The following is a 19311-nucleotide window of genomic DNA, read 5'->3' on the forward strand; positions in this document are numbered from 1 at the left end:
ACCCCCACAATTGTATAGCTGCTAACTACAGGGTATAAAGCGTATTTTGCCCCTTGCAGCGAAACCGTCGATTCCAAGGCCAGAAGGGACCATTGTGATCATCGAGTGCGACCTCTTCTGGAACACAGGCCAGAGACCTGCCTCAAAAGAATTCCCAAGCTAGACCTTCTAGAACAACATCCAATCTCTACTTCAAAACAGTCAGTGATGGAGAATCCAGCACCAAGCGTGCTAAAAGATTTACTTGCACAGGGAAGAGCTGTTCCCCCAGTATGACAGACATAAGCAAGATCTCCCACGTGGCAGCCAGTGTTAAAAAGGTAGGACATGGCTCTGTCAACAGCCTGGATTCCCGAACGCTTGGAGTGACTGACTTCACCCCGACAGCCGCTCCTGCTGCAGAGAGCTGACGGGTGGGAAAGCCCCATGTCCACTTGCCCCTGCAGGCACACCCTAGAACAAACTTCCCAAAGAGGGGAGGATCTCACTAAAAAGCCTTTAACCCCCTCCCCACCACATGGTCTTCGATGTACCATAGCACCGGTGACAATCTACAGGGCTCCTGAACTGGTGAGGCAAGTCCAACGTCACTTTTAATGGCACAAGAGCATCTTACTGCACAGATATGAAAGGTGTAATGAGCCACGTGTGTGAGGGAATAACGTCACACCAGTGAAGGCCCCTGGCTTGGACCCAATGCACAGGGGGACTCCTGCTCCCAGTGGGTACCAGCCAGCCACTTGATGGGCCCCAGCTTCACCATAGCCCTGGTGTAACTGCGACAGGGCTTGGTCCGAGCACAGCAACCGCCGTTCTTTACCAGGTAGCCTTCTGCTTCTCCCTCTAGCTCCACGCCGGATTCATTCAGGATAGCGGGGACGACGCCAAAGAATGGAAATGTCTGCAGGGGACAGTCACCATGGTGCATGAAAAGAGAAAGTTGAACAGTACAAATAAAAATCCCTTAAAACACACAAACACAGAGCAGAGCGAGCCTGGCTTTGGAGAGTCATTGAGTCCAGGCATGTCTGCCAGCACCCATGCAGACAGAAAGGTACATCTCCCGTGAGACTCTGTTACAGCCGTGCACCCCACGGATTCACCCCTCATCAGGCCTGGCTCAACACAGCCAGCAGGGCTCAGGCTGAGGCTGCCTGGTCTTTGGGGAGAGTGAGTTCCCCCCACAGATTATCTAGGGAGTTCAGTACGACGCCCGCACTAGGCAACGTTTTATAAGCATCTGTACCCACAAACCAGGTAGTAACGCTCACAGAGGATCCTGTCAGCGCAAATGGGGCCTTACAGGTGTCACTGGGCTCCCACATACCCCGTCCCAGAGTCACTGGCCTGGGGAAATCCCAGCAGCAGGAAAGCACAGGACGCTTGAATGGGTTCTACTCACCGCAGAGCCCGGCTTCATGGGCGTGGCAGCGGGGAGCGGCGTCAGCACATGGCCACCCTGTGGGAGGGAGCAGAGGTCAGCCATACCTGCTGCCTGGGGTCTCACACACGGACACCCCCACCCCAGAGTGGTCTCAGACATGGGGCATAAGGAGGAGGGACTGGTGCAGAGGCAGGACACATGGCAGGGAGTCTGGCACCGGGGCAGCCTGGCAGGAGTGGGGAGAGGAGATGGAGGGAGGAGTGTGGGGCACAGCGGTGCATGGGCACAGCGGGGCATGGGCTGAGCAGGAGGGGTGCATGGAGACCACAGGGACAGCAGCAGCCAGTTGGATACAACAGAAACAGGAGGCCAAAAGGCCAGGCAACCCCGGTCTCCTATCCCAGCCAGCCCCCGGCAGTGCCCCAGTCTGACCCCGTAATCAGAGGGGTGCACCACAAACAGCCTCCATGCGGGCATGCGTGGCTGCAACATGCATGGGAAGGTTAGACCCCACTGTGCTGAAATGACACTGCAGGAAACCCGCAGAGCGCATGGAACCTCGCAGGGACTGAGGGGGGGCAACGCCTGGCTTCCTTTGAGGTTTCAGGACTCCCAGGGCTCCCTGCTCCCTCTCTGGGGCCAGGGCAGGGTCTGAGAAGAGCTGGCAGGGAAGAACTCACAGTCTCTGTCTGCCAGAAGGTATCCACGATGGGACATCTCTCCTCTCCAACCACCTGATAGTACCACAGCCAGGCCTCAGGGTTGATGGGCTCCCCGACCGTCCCCAACACCTTCAAGGATTTTCTGCTGTACCTGCAGTGAGAAATGGTGGGTTTTACACACGCACTCTGGCCTGGACGAGGCCACAGAGAAATTGACTCGTTGCCCTGTTTCTGGACAGCTCACTTTGGCAAGGGGGACCTTGCTGACCATCGAGTTTGCGTTCTCAAGAAGTGTCTCGAGGACCCAGCGTGTGCAGAGAGGGGAAGTACACAGAGCAGCAGCGGAGCTGCCCCTTGGTGTGACCCACAGTTACCCCCTAGCAGTCAGGGAAGCTCCGACACCAAGCACAGTCACACTACATACTACAAGCTCAGGGCAAGTTCTGTTCCCTCCACCCTCCTCAGTCCCTCAGCAGCGTCTGGAAACAGGAAGTTGGCTTGGACATGGAACAGCCATGACACAGGAGCTCGCTGTGCCTTGCACACCCCTGGCAACCCTGCCCCAGTGCTGCAGGGAGCTGTCCTGCCAAGTAACTCGGCCATAGCACAGAACTCTGATTTCAGACCATGAAGTGGGTGTTTCTGACTCCGCCTAACAGCAGCCCAGGGGCCATGCTGAGAAGTGAGGTGGGATGAAGCCATCACATTGTAACTCACTGCACACAGCATCAGAAATGCCAGCTGCACATTCCCAGTGCCCTTACAAGCACTGTAACGCAGAGCTTCCCCTATTTGTGCAGGTCAGACTCAGCATCCGCTGTGAAGACAATACTCCGGACAGCTGCTCTGGGGATCCACAACCCATCTGCTCAGGGAGGGGCAGGAAATCTCAGGGCACCAGTCCCAAGCCGATCCCGTGCTCCCAGGTCCCTCCTGCCTTATGCCCACGGAACTATTGGGTACCTCCCCCATCAAGGAGCTGTGCTCACCTTCTGACAGGCTCATCGCCGTACTTCATGAGCAGTCGGATGGCCGTGGGCGCGGTGTAAAACTTGGTCACCTTGTACTTGTCAATGATGCTCCACATACGGCTGACGTCTGGGTAGATGGGCAGCCCTTCAAACTGAGCATGAGACACGGCGGTCAGCACAGCCACTCCCCAGCCCTCCTCCTCGCACCAGCAGGAGCCGCCCATGGGGAGGGCACGGCACCCTGCCCTGCAGCCAGGCAGGCAAGCTGAGCAGAGCGGGCAGGGAGCAGCACCCTGGGTCCCAGGGACACTGGGAGCCCACCTTGCTCCAGTCAGACCAGGCTCTAGGCCTAGGGCGGCCTGCACAGAGGAGAGATACCAGGACCTGAGAGAGGCAGGGATCAGGTCTCCTCCATGCGCTGGCAGTGCTGAGCACCAGGAAGGAACAAGAACAGTCAGAGGCAGGAATCTAAGCCTACCCCCCAGCAGCCAAGGCTTCAGGGCTCCCAAAGCTCAGCAGAGGCAAGGACCCAGAGGAGACCCCACCATCCCAAAGGGCGTCTGCAGGAGCAGAGAAAATGCTTTTCTCGCCTCCCCTTCACCCCCTTGCAGTCCCAACCCAGGGCGAGCTGCCCCGCACACCCATGAGCGTTGGCAGGTCCTCCCTCCACGCAGGCACAGCACCCTCTGCTCCACCCCCAACTGCCTCTGGGCACCGAGGCCTCAGTGCCAGGTAAGGGCAGCAGGGCATGTCTCCCATGCAAGGGGGTGGCAGAAGCACATGTGTGGCCTGGCTCCATCCAGGAAAGCCAACGTGGCCACAGCACAGGGCCTCCTGTATGTGGGGCCTGAAGCTCATCTCCCGGACAAGCTCACATCCTGGGGCCTCAGGCCGACATCACGGGGAAAGCCAACCCAACCACCCCAGTGCATGCAACTAGCAGCAGGTTATGGGAACAAGGACAGCAGAACACTACAGTGTTCCAGACCTGCAGCTGGGCTGAGAGGGCATAACACATGGCATGCAGACCTGCCACACAGTCAGGACGAAGCAGGGACCTAAGGTGATCTCCTCAGAAATGACGAAAAAATAAGTTCTTCCTTCTGCTTTTTCCCCTTAGGAGTCCAAGGACTGACAACTCTGCTGCCCTGGTTTTGCTGGGATGGGGATATTGGGGGGTGGGGGAGGGTGCTACCAGTCTCTCTCCCACCTGTTCTTCAGGCACTGGAGATAAATGTGCTGGCCAAACACCGCGGCAGCAAGACAAAACCCCTCTCCACAGCACCTCTACTTTCACGCTGTCCCAGCACCCAAATTCATTCACGCTCCCAGCACCGCAGCATCCCCCAGGGCAGACCAGGCCCTAAGTTTCTAAGAGCAAAACAAGCAGGAAAAGCACTTGTTTTATAACACAAGAATCTCACAAACCGAGCCCTTCCTGTCTTAACATAAAAGCACTGCCCTCCTCTGCTTTACTCTCCAAGTTCACTCTGCATGCCAGGCACCACACCCTCCTTACAGGGCAGCACTCTGCTATCCCGCCTCCACGGCGCTGGTTACCGCAGAGAATGCGCACAGACTCCCCAGCTGCTTTTCAAATGCAGCAGAGAGACAAGTGGGTCACGGGGACAGGAGCTCGTGCTCATCACAGAAACCAAGTACCAAGGCAGGCCACTCAGCAGGCTGGTCTCTACCATCATCTAGGAGAAACTCTGAGCCCTGCCGCAGAACTTACCAATACGCTGGTTGCCCCATTTGCAAGAGGTCCGTAAGTGAGGTAGGAGTGGCCAGTTATCCATCCGATGTCAGCCGTGCACCAGTAAATGTCCTCGGGATGGTAATCAAACACATACTTAAAGGTAGCAGCAGTAAAAATCATATATCCTCCCACTGTATGCACGACGCCCTGCAACAAGAACACACATGAACAGCAGGGGAAGCTTCGAAGGCAAAGTCATCACCACCCCTCCCAAGCTGACCAGCATCAGACTGACAAGTACCAGCAGCAGTACTTTGATGCCTGAACTGGAAAAGCAACCTGCCCCCTAACCCCCATCCCAAAGCTGCCACACATGTGCTCCTTCAAAGTGAAGCAGAAAAAACAGACCCTTAAACTAACTACTTAATAGCATGCTCCATAACTGCAGCATGAGCATGGTTCATCTCACTTCCCACAGGGGTAAGCCCCCGTTACGGGTATATCTGAGACCTGTTACAGACATTATTTCTAGCCAGGGAAGCAGTAGGAGGCAGCCATTGTGAAAAATACCTTGGGTTTCCCAGTTGATCCACTGGTGTAAAGAATGAACAGTTCATCTTCAGAATCACACCACTCCGGCTCACATTCTTTGCTGGCATTTTTCATAAGCTCATGCCACCAACGGTCAACATCTGAATTCCACGGTGTCTGGATAAAAGCGTAATATGTAAGGCATAATCTCCAAAGGCCACTCGCCAGGGCAAATGGGGCATGCTGGAGCAGAAGGCTAATCAGATAGGAACGCAGTGCTCCATATTCTGTGGCAACAGGCTCGCTCAGAACACTCCCGTTGCTGCAAAATCATGCTTCAGAACCACAGCTGCCACTAAAAACGTTATGTGCTACCAAGAAATCCTTTATAACGTGACCCGCGTGTAACCAGTGCAGCAGTGTTGGCTCAAGTCTGCAGACAACTTGAAACTACAGCATCACCCCCCACTGTCCAACAGTGCCTGGCAATGCAGTTAGTATTAAAACGCTTAATCCAAGGGCCACTGTGCCAACGGGCACTCGTCAAGCCTCCAGGCTTTTACTTGAATGGAAGCTGCCACAGAATCTCAAGTGGTCAAAGAACCAGGGACCGTGCAGCAGAATTTAGGCCCAGTCTGCCATGGAGGACACAGGCCTCAAACAGGAGACAGCAGCAAGATGGCTCAAGGCCTTTCCTGATGACCAGTGACGAGCTGGGAGAGCTAGTGACCATTAGCCCCAGTCAGCGAATGTTGATGTAGCTGAGTGTCTCTCCTCACCCTTCTAAGGGTGCCATTCCTTCCCAGCTGCACAGGGACAAACTGATGTGCTCTCCTGCTTTACCGGAGAGGTGGGATTGCGCTGCTCCGCATGGAGCTCAGGCAGTGCGAGGAGCTGTTCGTACGCAGAAGAGGGAGGGTTAATAGCCGGGTAGAAAGTCAAGCACAGTGACGGCTTGTGATTCCACTGCCCATCAAACCGTAACATCCGACATGGCAAAGACCTCTCTGTCTCCCAAGAGCTCAGCCAAGTTGTTCTCAACTCACTTTTTGGCACTTTGTTCAGTCTAGTTTTAAGATGTCCCAGGCGATGTAAACTTACGTCCCACTGTCTCCACCGCTTAGTTTAGCTGTACATAGTTTATCTTTCAATCATTCCTGAGGAGTCAATCCCTCCAGCTCCCTCCATCGCTTCTGTGGCTGGTCTCTGATCCCCTCCAGTTTGTCAGTACGTTTCTAGGAACACGCTGCTCACAAGCAAAGACAGTATTCCAGGGACAGCTGCAACCGTGCCACATCACAACCTATCTCCCTCCTTCAGCAGCCATTTCACCTGGCACACACAGCTCTGGTTTCCTGACTACAGCTGGGAAGGAAACCATGGGCCATCCTGCAACAGTTTCCCATTCTGCAAGCGAGGCTGCAGATGTGATCGCCTCATGACACCCCCTACTGCCCTGAGGGCTGCCCTGCATGTACCACCCCACCTGTGTCCCTTCTTGGATTCCCCAATAAATTCCGTGCAGGGTGCTCCAGTCCAATCACAGCAGCTCTCCTTAGGGTTTGATTTACTTACAAAGTTCCAAGCTAAACACAAAAGTCTTGTCTCCAGCCAGTGCACCCAAACTCCCCTGGTTTGTTCGGAGTACTTCCTGCCTTAGCAGGCTACTCCCAGCTGCTCCTAGCTGCAGCAATTCCCCAGAGGCTGGGATAGGACCTCCTTCAAGGAGAGGCAGAGGAAGGCTGGGCTGCTGTCTGGTGGGAAGAGGAAGTGGATTCAGCATTGCAGGAACATAGGGTTTTGCAGCAATTCCTAGAATGAGGGTTAAGGACTAACTTGCCTGAAGCATGGGGGTTTATATCCATTGGGGTTTGATCTTGTCTAATGGAATGGAGGATATCTTCATTACCCACAGTGCACTAACCCTTCGTTAGCGAGCCCAGGTGAGCGGGGCAACAGCTTTCATTGGAGTAACTCACATTATTTTAACCACACTGTACTCAGCTACAGAGAGTTGACTGATCATCTTGTACTCCTCTATAGTGACGTGAATATGCTATCATATACTCTGCCCAAACTCCTGGGCGGGTCCCTCTGAAGTTCTTTGCAGGCGTCACTAATTGAAATAACTGTGCGATCTCAGAGTTTTGCCATTTTGCTGTTCCGTCTTTTCTAGAGGATTGGTCAATGCAAGAGACCACACTTTCTAGAATGGAACCTCATGGCACCCACTAATCTTTACCATACTGTAAACTCACCACTTATTCCTACTCTGGTTCCTGTGTCATACAGTTTCTGATCCAGTACTTTGCCTCTCAGCCCATGACTACTTGGTTCCCTTAATCTCTTGTGAAGGATGTCAAAGGCATTTTGAAAGCCCAAATAAGTATCAGTGGTTTCTCTTTTACCTACCATTTTGCTGACATATTCAGAGTTCTGGTCTGAGGGCTGAGACGCCTACAGAGGGATATGATAGAAGTCTGTCAAATCTCAAATGGTGTGGAGGAAGTGAATAAAGATGTTTTATTTACCCCCTTCTCACAAAAAAAGAACCAGGGCTCATCCGATGAAATTATTAGGCAGCAGGTTTAAAAACAAACAAAAGGAAGTGCTTCCTTACACAACACATACTCAACCTGTGGAACTCCTTGCCAGGGGATGTTGTGAAGGCCAAAAGTATAATTGGGTTATAAAAAGAAGTAGGTAAGTTCAAGGACGATTAATGGCTATTGACCAAGGGATGCACCCCCACGCCCTGGGTGTCCTAAGCCTCTGACTGCCAGAAGCAGGGACGGGGTGGCTCACTTGATGACTGCCCTGTTCTATTCATTCCCACTGAAGCACGTGGTCCCAGCCAGTGGTGGAAGACCGGATACTGGGCTAGATGAACCATTGGTCTGACCCAGTATGATTGTTCTTATGTCCTAGTAGATTAATATAATAGGGACAAACAAAGTTATGCCTCTAATCTAGGCATTGTTATAACTAATTTTAATTATTACTTTGCTTCAGCATCTAGTAAATCGGTCAATGTTCTTCATCTGATTTCCTGAATCCCACAGCGCCTTTCTGAAAGCGAGGTCCATCTGCTACTCTCCAGAAGATGAGCTGATTGTAATGAGTGACTGCATATTACTGCTAGCAGGTCAGCCACGCCAGGAGTTCCTTTAGAACTCCTGGATATGTCACCCAAGCCTGGTGCAATTTAGCAACTAATTTACTTCACCACCTCTAACCCCTCAGTCTGACAACGGCTCAGGTTTATTACCCCCCCAACATCCTCTGCAGTGATATTCAGGTAACAATATCCATGCAAGTAGTAGTTTAGTGTCTCTGAATTGCTGCTTTTACTCCCGAGCAGTTCAGCAGACCCACCAGCTCCCACAAGCTTCCTGCTTCTGCGATATACTTCGAGAATTCCTCCTTGTTTGTTCCCCCCTTCGGCTATCCATTCCCTCCAGAGCCCTCTTCGCCCTTCTGACTTCCCTTTTAACATGCCATGGCTCATGCGCCTTTCTATTGGCTCAAATCTTGACTTTATCTTGCCAGTTATCCACCCTGGGCTTTTCTTGCCAGTCTGCCCCCTTGGGGGGATGCAAGCCCTGCAGTTTATATAACCATGCAAAGCAGAGAGATTTTTGAACATTTAGTCCTTTTTGACTTCAGGGCCTTTTTTAGTAACTTCCTCTATTTTTTGATACCCCTTCTCTATAGCTGATGTCACTATGCTAGATTTGGGTACAATTCCTCCCCTGTATTCAGTTATATTGCGCTGCTATTACTAGTGGGTCAGGCAATAATTATAGCTTTAGTTAAGCCAACTCATTTGTTCCTTCGGACTAAATCGAGAGTAGCCTCTGCTTGTGTGTACTCTAGAAATTAGCTAATACAATTATCTTGGCTTTTGTCCCTCAGCTTGGGAACTTGCAGGCTATCTGCTCATTCCAAAGCTACAATGCTACAGCATGAATTAGCGTGATACAGGAACAGAGGGCAACAGAGATGATCCTTCAAAAAGAAAGGGTGGGATTTTCATAAGGGACTGAGGGAGGTCAGCACCAAACTCCCATTGATTTGAGCACCTAATTCCCTTAGGCTCCCTCAAATATCCCAGCTTAAGATCAGGGAAAACCCTCAGTTAATGTAAACAGTCAGTGTGTTGTGTCCACACCAAGAGTAGCAACACCTTGCTAGCAGGAACAGGATATCCTGCTGTAGTTCTCCTGGTGCCACCCTGTGCCCTTCCCTGCCCAGCCTCGCTACCCATATCAGCATGCCGAGAGGGGCCAGCCAGGATATCCGAGAAGGGGTGAACAGTCAGAACCAGACAGGACTGTCTATCTCCCCTGCTGTGTTAACATGGGCGGTAACACAAGGCAAACACCTCATCACCAAAGAGTACACACTATTATAAACTGATAAGAGGCTGTATTCTAAGGAGCTTGTGTGCGGCCTGGGCTGGGCGAGCTCCTGCCTGTTCAGGCAAGCCTACTGGTTAATACGATCTGGCGCTCACTGTGCCATGCATGCTTGCACTGCCTCGCCACTTTTTTTGCGATGCAGAACACTTTCTGAAGAGCCAGCTTAATCCAGAGGAAGCCCCACACGTGAGTTCCCTTTTCACAGAGGTCAGGCAGGTTCCTTGAAGCACGAAAACCCCTTTCCCTTACCCGTGTAAAAGTCTGAGTAGTTAGAAAACACATGGCACTCGAAAAGGAACCTCACCCAGTGATTTAGTGAGGATCAGTGGCAGAGCTCTCCTGACACAGAACAGCAGTTGGAAAGTTAACTTCAATTAGTGCCAACTTTGCTACAAAAGGAGGCTAATTTTAAGAACCGTTTTAAAAGGTAAATGTCACCTTAAAACTGGCTACACAGCTCACATATCACAATGGTTCTGCGCTCCCCTGGATCACAAATAAACCTACATGTCCCGATATTCTTGCCCTAGGAGCAAGACAGGGACCACTAGGCTAGTGGTGAAGCACGCACAGCTGCTTGGCTGCTCGATGGCTTCAAGCAAGGAGTTCCTGCTGCCTGCATCCAACTATTCTGCCGTGAGAATGCTCTGTGTTATGCTGCTTTCTCCATGCCACCCCACCTCCAGAGAAAACGGGCTTCTGCACTTGTCATTTACAAAGGGGGGAAAAAACCCAGGAAGGGATATTACCATCAAACAAACCCCAGCCCACATTACGAGAGTCTCTGATATTCCTGTCTCCCTCTAAGCCTCTGTTTATTTAAACATCTCTAGAAGATTTCTAAAATGTTAAAAAAACAAGGTTACTGTCCCCACCACCCCACCCCAGCCCAAGGGCAAGGTGTGCAGACCCCTAGGTGACTAAGGCTAAGGGGACAGTGAATCTACCACTAACATGCAGCTGCTGGTAACCAGATTAGGAAGACATACGTGGCCATGCCGAGACAGAGCTGTTAGGGAGCTGAAGCGCTGAGAGAGAAGCAAAGGGGAGTGGCGCTGAGAGAAGAAAGCCGCTGCTAGATGTAAATACCTTGGGACGGAATCTCTTTGAGCTCTCAGTCTTTTTTTCCTGTTAAAAATCCACAAAGAGGGAGTGTGAGTTGTGAAGTGGAGGATCCACGCTGGGCTTTGTCCGCTTCTGGGCAGGGAGGGAGTTTTCTGAGCTAGTGGCAGGTTGGTTCAGCAGGCAACACATAGTCCTATTTTCAGGGTGAAGGATGCTCAGAGTGGGGCCCAGGCCAGGAGGCGCTCTCTGAATGAATGTCTGCCCACTTCAGTTCCACTGCCTAGAGATTCACCCCACCTCCAAGTGTGCACACAGCCCGTTGGGAGTAGACGCACAGACCAGCTACCCAGCCAATTAACCTTCACAGGGTGCGTTCAGTGCAGGTGGAGAGAGATTGGTATGGACTCGGGACTAAAGATCAGCATTTCAGAGAGGGCGTAAATGGATTTACCAGGAGGAGCCATTGAGGTTAATGAACAGCATCCATCATCCTTCTGGGCCTTGACTAACCGTAGCTCAGCCCTAGGTTACACACTCACCCTGGCAGGCAGGGCCCAGACAATATTTACCCAGCATGAAGGCAGGCACCACCCCTGGGTGAGGAAGGACAGACTACAGCCTGCAGATCGGATGAATGGAAGCAGAATCGCTAAACTGCAACTAATCTATTTGTTTAAAATAAAACGTGTTGACTATTTTCCCTGTATTTATAGGCACCCAGCACTGCTTACAGGCAGGGGTGGCAGAGAAGGCCAACATGCAGGGCCAGATTGTCAGGAACAGGAGGGGGACATGCTGCCACCCACAAAGCAGTGCTACCATCACAGATCACGAACGCACCTACGCAGCCTGGCACCTGCTCATCCAAGCATGAAAATACCCTATCGCCACGCACACACTTTTGGAAGGATGCATATGGGCCATGACTGTGAAAACATGCCCCAGGGAGCTACCCACTCCAAGGAGCTCCAGTCACTAAGCCTCCCGCTAGTGCATGAGAGATTGCACCTCACCCTTGGCAAGCAAACACAGCATTCGGCAACCCTCATACACCTGCCACGTATTCCTATTGTTCCCACAGTGAGAATAGCAGCTCTACCTACCGCTCAGCCTCCGACCTACCGGTCACACTTGGGACCGTTCCATTCATTACCATAGACGTGACAGACAGCACAGGCACTGACTTGTGATAGCACTGAACAAACAGGGCCCACGGAGCAGACGCAGAGCAATAAGAGGAGTGTTTGCAATCTTGGGTAACTGGCAAGGAGGGATTCCACCTCCACAGATGGGCTGTGGTCTCCTTGCAGAGAAAGAAGATGAGATGGGCAGGAACAGCATGACACTCCACCCCCTCACTCCGGCACAGAAGGAACTCCATGGTAAGAGCATCTCTCTCCTTTCTCCGTATCCTGCTCTTCACTGGCTTCTGCCCTGCCAGAAGTGTTCTCCATGCCTCTGGCCCCAAACCCCTGGCCCATGTTTGGCTGTGCTGGAGAATCCCAGCAACCCCTCAGGAGCAGCCAGGTCAAACTGAAGAGTTCTCCCACCAGAGAGGAAACAGACTGCTTTTCGGAAACTGATGAAAATGGACTGAAATCCCATAGGGCAGAAGCGCTGGGTCTGCAAAGGGCAACGTCCAGACCTACACAATGTGGTGCCGAAGCCTCCCTGTGCACGATCCTTCCCCCAGAGAGATCCTCACTACCTTCCACAATGTAATGAAGTTACTAATCCCGCAGAGAATTCCACTCTCCCTGCCCTGCAGAGCTTCGCTGCCTTCAGCTCCATCTGCAAGGGAAGAGGACGCTTTCCCTAGTGTCCCGAAAATAATTGTCAAGGCAGTTGGTTTCTATCAGAGGGGGGAAAGCCCTGCATTACAGACGTTTGCCTCAGAGACAGCTGGACATTTATTGGTAAAACAAGACACCGTGCCTTGCCTGAAGCAGCAAAGGTTAAGTGCCCAGCAACTGCACCTGTTTGAAGTGTGTGCCAGCTACTACAATACTGTGCGCATGGTTTGCCTACAGGTCATCCCCACCGGAAGCTCCCATTTACCCACAACATGAGCTACTGCTCCGGGTACACAGCACCAGAGCTGCCTCTACCCATGCTGTCAGCAGGGAGAGAGAGGATGGGAATCAGACTGTTTCAGGGTTCTGGGAGGACATGCCATTGTGCCCAGGAGGGGAGACGGCTATTTTCATTAAGAAGGAAAATTCCTCTGTCAAGGAGAGGAACACATCTCATTCCAGCCCTTGGGCTGCTCAGCTTGTGTTGGTGCAAGATTCCACGTGTACCCCAGCCATTCCTCTGGGGAGAGGCTTTCTGGAACCTGCCAGTGAGCAAGGGGCATTAAAGGAAGCAGAAGGGTGCCAGAGGGGCTCTTGAAAAGAAGTCAATCATTTTAGAGCATGGGTTGTGGTTCTTAAGAGGTCACATTGCACCATAAATTTAAAGAGAAGGGCACAAGCAGCAGGGAAGTCTGAAGACATGCAAGCCCAGAGAAGCATCATGATGGTGGCTGTACTGATTGGTTTGTTGGGCTCACACCAAGAGCAAACAGGAAATCTCTCCTCCCGGCTTCCTGCAGGAACCCACCTGTAAATCCTGGCACAGCCTCTTGAGAGGTGGCGATTTACTGCATATCCCGTCCGACATCAGTTCCTCCTCCCTTTCCTTTTTGCTGCATATCCCGTCCGACATCAGCTCCTCCTCCCTTTCCTTTTTGCTGCATATCCCGTCCGACATCAGCTCCTCCTCCCTTCCCAAGTGCTTGACCACAATGCAGGTTCTCAGGGGGAAGTCCCTGCGAAGGGAAAGGAGTCATTAGCCTGCTCCCGTGCAGCCACCAGGCTTGGCACTATCACAGACGTGTTGTACGGGCCGCTGTAGAGAGGAGAGGGCTTTCACAGCACTGGAAGAGCACAGTAGAGCTGCAGAGCTCCTTGAGGCTCACACAGATTGTATGTGGTGAGTTCCTGCAGAAAGCAACCATTCGCCAGTAATGGCATGTGCTACCCTGGCCTGCTGGATCCCACAGCCACTGTCTCAAGGAGTGAACCCTCAGAGCATTGAGGGCGTGGAGTGGTATTGGATCCACTTTATTTCTCCCCGTCTCTGAGCACCTCAGCTTCCAGCCTCAACGTCAAACTGAAAGGCTGAACAAAACCGAGCAGCAAGGCAACTGCAACTAATGGCTCAGCATTGCTCCACTGCTTGTAAGAGACCTGCATTTCCATCACTTCTCCCACCACCACGCATCTCCCTTCCCTGGCTCATCGCCAGATTCCGGGACTGTATTTCCTAGCAGTTCAAGGAAGGCACTTTCCCAGCCCTACTGGAAAGAAAAAACTTCAGCCAATTGTCTGGTTTTTTGTTTTTGACAAACAAAAAAAAGAGTCATGGGGCACCAGGTGAGAGATTCGCTTCCATCAATGGCTATTGGGCACGCGTTACACATGAGACCAATATGGCGCACAAGGTACAATATGCGCATTTAGAACAGCATCTCAAGGAAATGGGGTGTCTTTGCAGTGTCTTTTAAGTCTATATGTGGGCACCCACTAGGGTTCTCCAATTGCTGGTCGCTTATTTCCAAAGTCTTTGGACTAATCACTCTCCAAATGAGTATTAGTAGTCTTAGACCTACACCGAAAAGGTCTCCACTGGCCAAGATCCCACAATGTGGGAAGCACTTTCTTCATAATCAATAACATGCACTTGCCAAAAAGAGCCTTCAGTCTGCATTTTTAATATGCAGAGCTCTGCCCCAACTGCCGATGCGTGTGATTAACCCACCTGTGAAGTCCAGATTGCACCAAGTTATATTTTATAAGCTACCATTAAAGCTTTGACAGCAAGTGAAGAGTTTGGAGGCAATCCAGTGAAAGCCAGAAATGCAAAACTGAGACGTCCTCCCCCGTACCGGACTCTCTCCTAGCATTGACGACAAAGGATGCAGTGTCAGCATGTGCTCTAAGCACCCTGGCTTCACAGCCCTAGTATTCTTAGAGGGGACTTTTAACTGCAGATAGGATGTGACACTAGGTCACATGTTGGCTGAAGATTTGAACACAGCTGCTTGGATTGCATTCCTGTGCCAGTGCTGCTTTTATCTAACCTTATCCCAACCAGAATCCCATGCCCAGTGCTAAATAAAGAGGCTCAAGAAGAAATGCTGAGCCCATGTTCATGTAACCAAGTTACCCACTCTTGGAGTCCACATCTCCCCTAACCATGCAGAAGCTATGGCAACAAGAGAGCAAGGCCTGGGGTTAAAGAATAGGCTCAGGAGTCAGATGACCCCATTTCTATTCCCAGCACTGCCACTGATTTCCTGTATGATCCTGGAGAAGTCACTTCATCTCCACTGTCTCCCCATCAGTAATAGGTAATAAAATGGGTCTCCTTCACAGGGGTGTGTGAAAATTAATTCACTAATGTTAGTGAAGAGCTTGGAGATCTAAGCAAAGGTGCTATAGAAATGCAAAATAATTTAACTGTGAATGTGTATATAGGATACCGATACGGTGCAGGTGTTATTGCAAAAGAAGTTGTTGGCCCCAGTAGGCTGGTCATTTTTTAAACCTGTCATATTTCTGAATACACTGTCAATTTTATTAGTGCCAAACAACCGTCTTTTTGGCAGGATGTAAGACTTGGCATTGCAGGTAAGCACACGCTACCTCAAACTTTCGCCCCGCTTCACAGCTTTGGCTGAAGTGTGTTATTCCTCACTTTCTGTCATAAATAGCTGTGCAGTGTTATTGTGCATGGTTGGAGAACTGCCATGTTTCACCCCAGAGGTGGACAATCCCTCTTTACAGTTCTTCTGTATTCCACCTTGTGATCCTTCAGGTCAAAGTGGCCTAGAGAAAAGATTAAATCGCCCATCTCTTAAGATGAGCATATCTATGCTGTGGGTGATTTTTGTGGCTTTTAGGAGCATACACCATGCTCCATGCAGAGGACACTGCAGGATTTAACAGTTAGTAATTTACTCTGTAAACACCTGCAGGAATCCCCTCATTCCAGGAGGACAGGAACTTACTTATCTTTACACTTCTGCAGGGCTTCATCTGCAATCTGCTTCAGGTTAATCAGTTTATCCCCTCTATAAAAGGCATCTACAAAACAATAAGTAAATCATTAAACTGGCTCACTAGCCAGGGCAGCCTACAAATCCTTGGAGGAGCGGAATGAATGACTCTGGGAGGTCTGATTAGAAGAGACTGAATGAAACCGGGGAAGAGAATTTTTAGGCAGGTGTCAGGAAAGGTTTCCTAACCAGATCAATTAAAATATCACAGAATCCTCCAAAGGAAGTGGTGAAATCCCCTCCCTATGAGAGAGGTTCAAATTTAGGCTGACCGAAGCACTTCGAAATGTTCTGTAGGGAACAATGCTACACTGGCAGAATGCAGACTGCATGATCTGGTCTATGAATAGCGTGACCATTGCCATAGAGAACATGGGTGGGCAAAAGGCTCATACACAAATCTCACAGCACCCTCATGGATTGACATCTTGCTTTACAAGGTTAACATGTAGCAGCAATTTACAGGACTTCTTCAAAATGTGCAGTTTACTGGAGGGATGAGAGGTATCACATAAATGATGCATCTGGGAAACTACATTAAGGAGCATCCAATTTATCAGTTTTTCCTCTTTGAAATGAGAAGCTAGTTTTTGAGAATACACTTGCTATTACTGAAGGCCCAAAGCTTGATTCTGTTATATTGTTTCTATGTGAAATACCCTTATTCTTTTAGTACATGACAAACCACCACAGCAGTCTCTCTGAGGCTTTACATTCTGGCCATGTAGGGTGATCTGTTCACTATTGATAAGTTTGTATGAAACCACCATCTGTTTATTTGAAATTAACATCTGGTCATTGATTATCCTGTTTGTAAAGTTACCAAAACCCTGCTGTTTATTTTAGAAGTATAACATTAGGAGTTGGCAGCAACACAAGCCATTGAACAAAATGCACGGGCTGCTTTTAACACTCTGCTGTTTATCGGGAAAGGGGAACCAGTTAATAAAGCACATCTGCCAGCAAAACGTACCCTGGAACTGGCAATTCTATTCAGAAACAGCACCTTCCTCAACCCCATCTGAACAGAATACACCATTTGCAGGAATATATTTTCCTTCATTAATAGTTAATCTAGTTTTAAACATAACTGTTTCCCCAGCTAACACCGGGGTTCCGGACCTGCCCACTGGAGGGGAATATTTTACCTGCTGTAATGAGGAGAGAACACTCGGAATCGAGAATCCGGTCGCAAAGGGATTCTGCTGAGAAACCTGCAAACTGACAAGAGAACACGATCATTCAGCTCAGTTGCACAGTATGCCGAAACGCTGGGAATGACCAGATTCAAAAAGGTAACAGAGAGCTTCAGAGCATTAGCGGATCTTGCCAGCAGGCGCACTGGGCTCCAATGGGCCTGTCATATGCCTGAGGCTCCCCTCGGAGAATGGCAAGGTGATAGTCAACTCCAGGCTGGCTGCCATAGTTCAGTGGGCAGATCAAAGCAAACAGCGTCTCCGCTTTTAAACTAAAGTCTTTTAGTGAGGGCAAGTGGGATAGGAAATGGCACCTTAATTTTAGCCGCCATCCCTGTCCAGCTTACCAACCCTACTCATTCTTCTCTGGCTCCCTGCCACCAGGCGAGAGAACCTACAGCCCCAATAGCAGCTCTGAATTTAGCCTAACTCCCAGCTGTCGTTCCTACCACAATGGAGTGAAGAGCTCCAATCCTGGCACAGGCGAGCATGGCAACAACCAGCTCAATAATCATCGGCATGTAGATAGAAACTCTGTCTCCTTTCTTTATCCCTGTGAAAAAGAAACAGATGATATTTCCCATACTGGCAGAATAGCGATGATTTCAGTGACATGAGGCTATCAGAGGTCTGTGCCCCGCTGCTCCTACAGAAAGCATATGAGATAACCACAACAGGAGATGGGAACTAGGATAAAAAACCACAAGCTGGCAGAATTTAATCAACACCATTGCCAGGTGCAAATAAGCTATCAGTTTAAAGCTCAGCTGAGGGGACCCACTGGGTTGAATATTTACCCTCTGTGCATTAATGTGTTCAACAAGGATGCAAGCTTCCACTGAAGGTTTCCAGTGACATTAGCTTGGAGTAATGACTGACTGGCACTTCATCGTGATGATGTACAAAGCCAAAGAACCAAAAAGGCTTACAAAGTTTTATAGTGAAATGGCAACAGTGTCAGTGATTTCCAAGCCACGTATATGTAGATGCGCGTGCACTCTCTCTCTCTCCCTCTCTCTCTCTCTCTCCTTTTTTAATCACTGAAGTTCTTGGTAAGGCACCTGGGATGGCTACTGCATCTTAAAGTGCCAACCATGCCACTTTGAAGAGGTAGCAATACAACCAATTTCCACCGCTATCAACAAAGGCGTTCCAAGCAAGGTGTCAGTTATAATCTAACTCTTATTGATGATAAACTCTGGCTTTTGTATTGTGCTTATCAGTAGCTCTCAAAGCACTTTACAAAGATCAGTATCTTTATCCCCATTTTAAAGACACAGCAGAGCTGAAAACCCAGCATCTCCCAGGTCCCAGTATGGTGCCTTGCACCTAGGCAACACCACCTCCCACACCAGACAGCAGAGAAGTGGGCTAAGCCAGGTACCTTGTTCCCGGAGAACATTGGCAAATTGGCAGACCTTGTGCAATAACTCGCTGTAGGAGATCTTCATGGAATCCCCAGGTTCATTCCCTTCCCTGCAAAAGATCAAGATTCATCAGGAGAGGGTTACCAGTAACCGTGCAGGCTGAGCGCAGCTCTCAGCACAGCCTATCATCGCTAATGAGCTGCCCTGCTGAGCAGAAAGGGCCAAAGTGTGCAGATCTCACCTCAAGCCAAACTCACAACAGTTAATCCAGAACCACAGCCATGCTGAACTCCAAATTCAGGACAGGACAGCATGGATGGAAGCAATCAGAATTCACTGAGCAGCACTGAATTGTCAGTCTCCAAGGGTGGAGAGGGTCACAAACAGTACAAATGGCCAGAGCCAAAGGCACCCCTGGCGCAAAGAAACTCAGGCTGTGCATACTTGCATGAGCACATGCATGGAGAACAAGGCCCAGGTCTGCAGCACTGCATCTCACACCGGCCCGACCCAATTGTGCATGCACACGTGGATTCCTGGAAACCCGCGTCACCACTGGTGACTTGGCCACAGCCGGCACAGAAACCCCTGCCTCAAGAGCTGCAAAATGAAGGACCAGTGTAGAACAGGGAGGGCTCCCTTCTTTCCCAGTACCTTCACCCTGCCTGCTGGGGTAATGCGGAGAAAGCTCGCCCCCACTGCGGTGCCCTCTCTGTATCCCCACTGCATCAGCCATGGCCGAGGCACACATTCAGAGGGTCAGAATGGGTCGCGATTGGCACCTGACATGGGGATAGGATGAAAGCCGAGAGCCGTCACTCGGCGAGAGGGAAAGTGCAAAATGCCACATCCCCAGGCAACCGCTTGGTCACGCTGGTTAGGGCAGCAAGACTCCAATGGCTTTGTTCTTAATT

General features: G+C 50.5%; 1 protein-coding gene across 3 annotated transcripts in view; it reads right to left on the reverse strand.

Annotated features, from left to right (window-relative positions):
• Nucleotides 1-19311, reverse strand: part of ACSS2 (acyl-CoA synthetase short chain family member 2) — a 75171-nt gene that overhangs the window by 13923 nt on the left and 41937 nt on the right. Inside the window, exons 3-15 of one of the 3 annotated variants that reach the window (XM_067554509.1) lie at nt 18415-18506; nt 17480-17583; nt 16983-17055; nt 15787-15862; nt 13335-13542; nt 10758-10796; nt 7660-7704; nt 5287-5424; nt 4753-4923; nt 3036-3169; nt 2065-2197; nt 1403-1459; nt 821-901 (exon numbers count right to left, since the gene is read on the reverse strand). In XM_067554509.1, the coding sequence (XP_067410610.1) occupies nt 821-901; nt 1403-1459; nt 2065-2197; nt 3036-3169; nt 4753-4923; nt 5287-5424; nt 7660-7704; nt 10758-10796; nt 13335-13542; nt 15787-15862; nt 16983-17055; nt 17480-17583; nt 18415-18506 (1351 nt within the window). The remainder of the gene's footprint in view (nt 1-820; nt 902-1402; nt 1460-2064; nt 2198-3035; nt 3170-4752; nt 4924-5286; nt 5425-7659; nt 7705-10757; nt 10797-13334; nt 13543-15786; nt 15863-16982; nt 17056-17479; nt 17584-18414; nt 18507-19311) is intronic. The other 2 variants (XM_067554511.1, XM_067554512.1) reach the window with 2 other exon arrangements.

The sequence above is a fragment of the Emydura macquarii genome, unplaced genomic scaffold, assembly GCF_026122565.2.
Source record: "Emydura macquarii macquarii isolate MOO-44397 ecotype Brisbane River unplaced genomic scaffold, CSIRO-AGI_Emac_v2 contig_1483, whole genome shotgun sequence".
NCBI classification, from domain to species: Eukaryota; Metazoa; Chordata; order Testudines; family Chelidae; genus Emydura; species Emydura macquarii.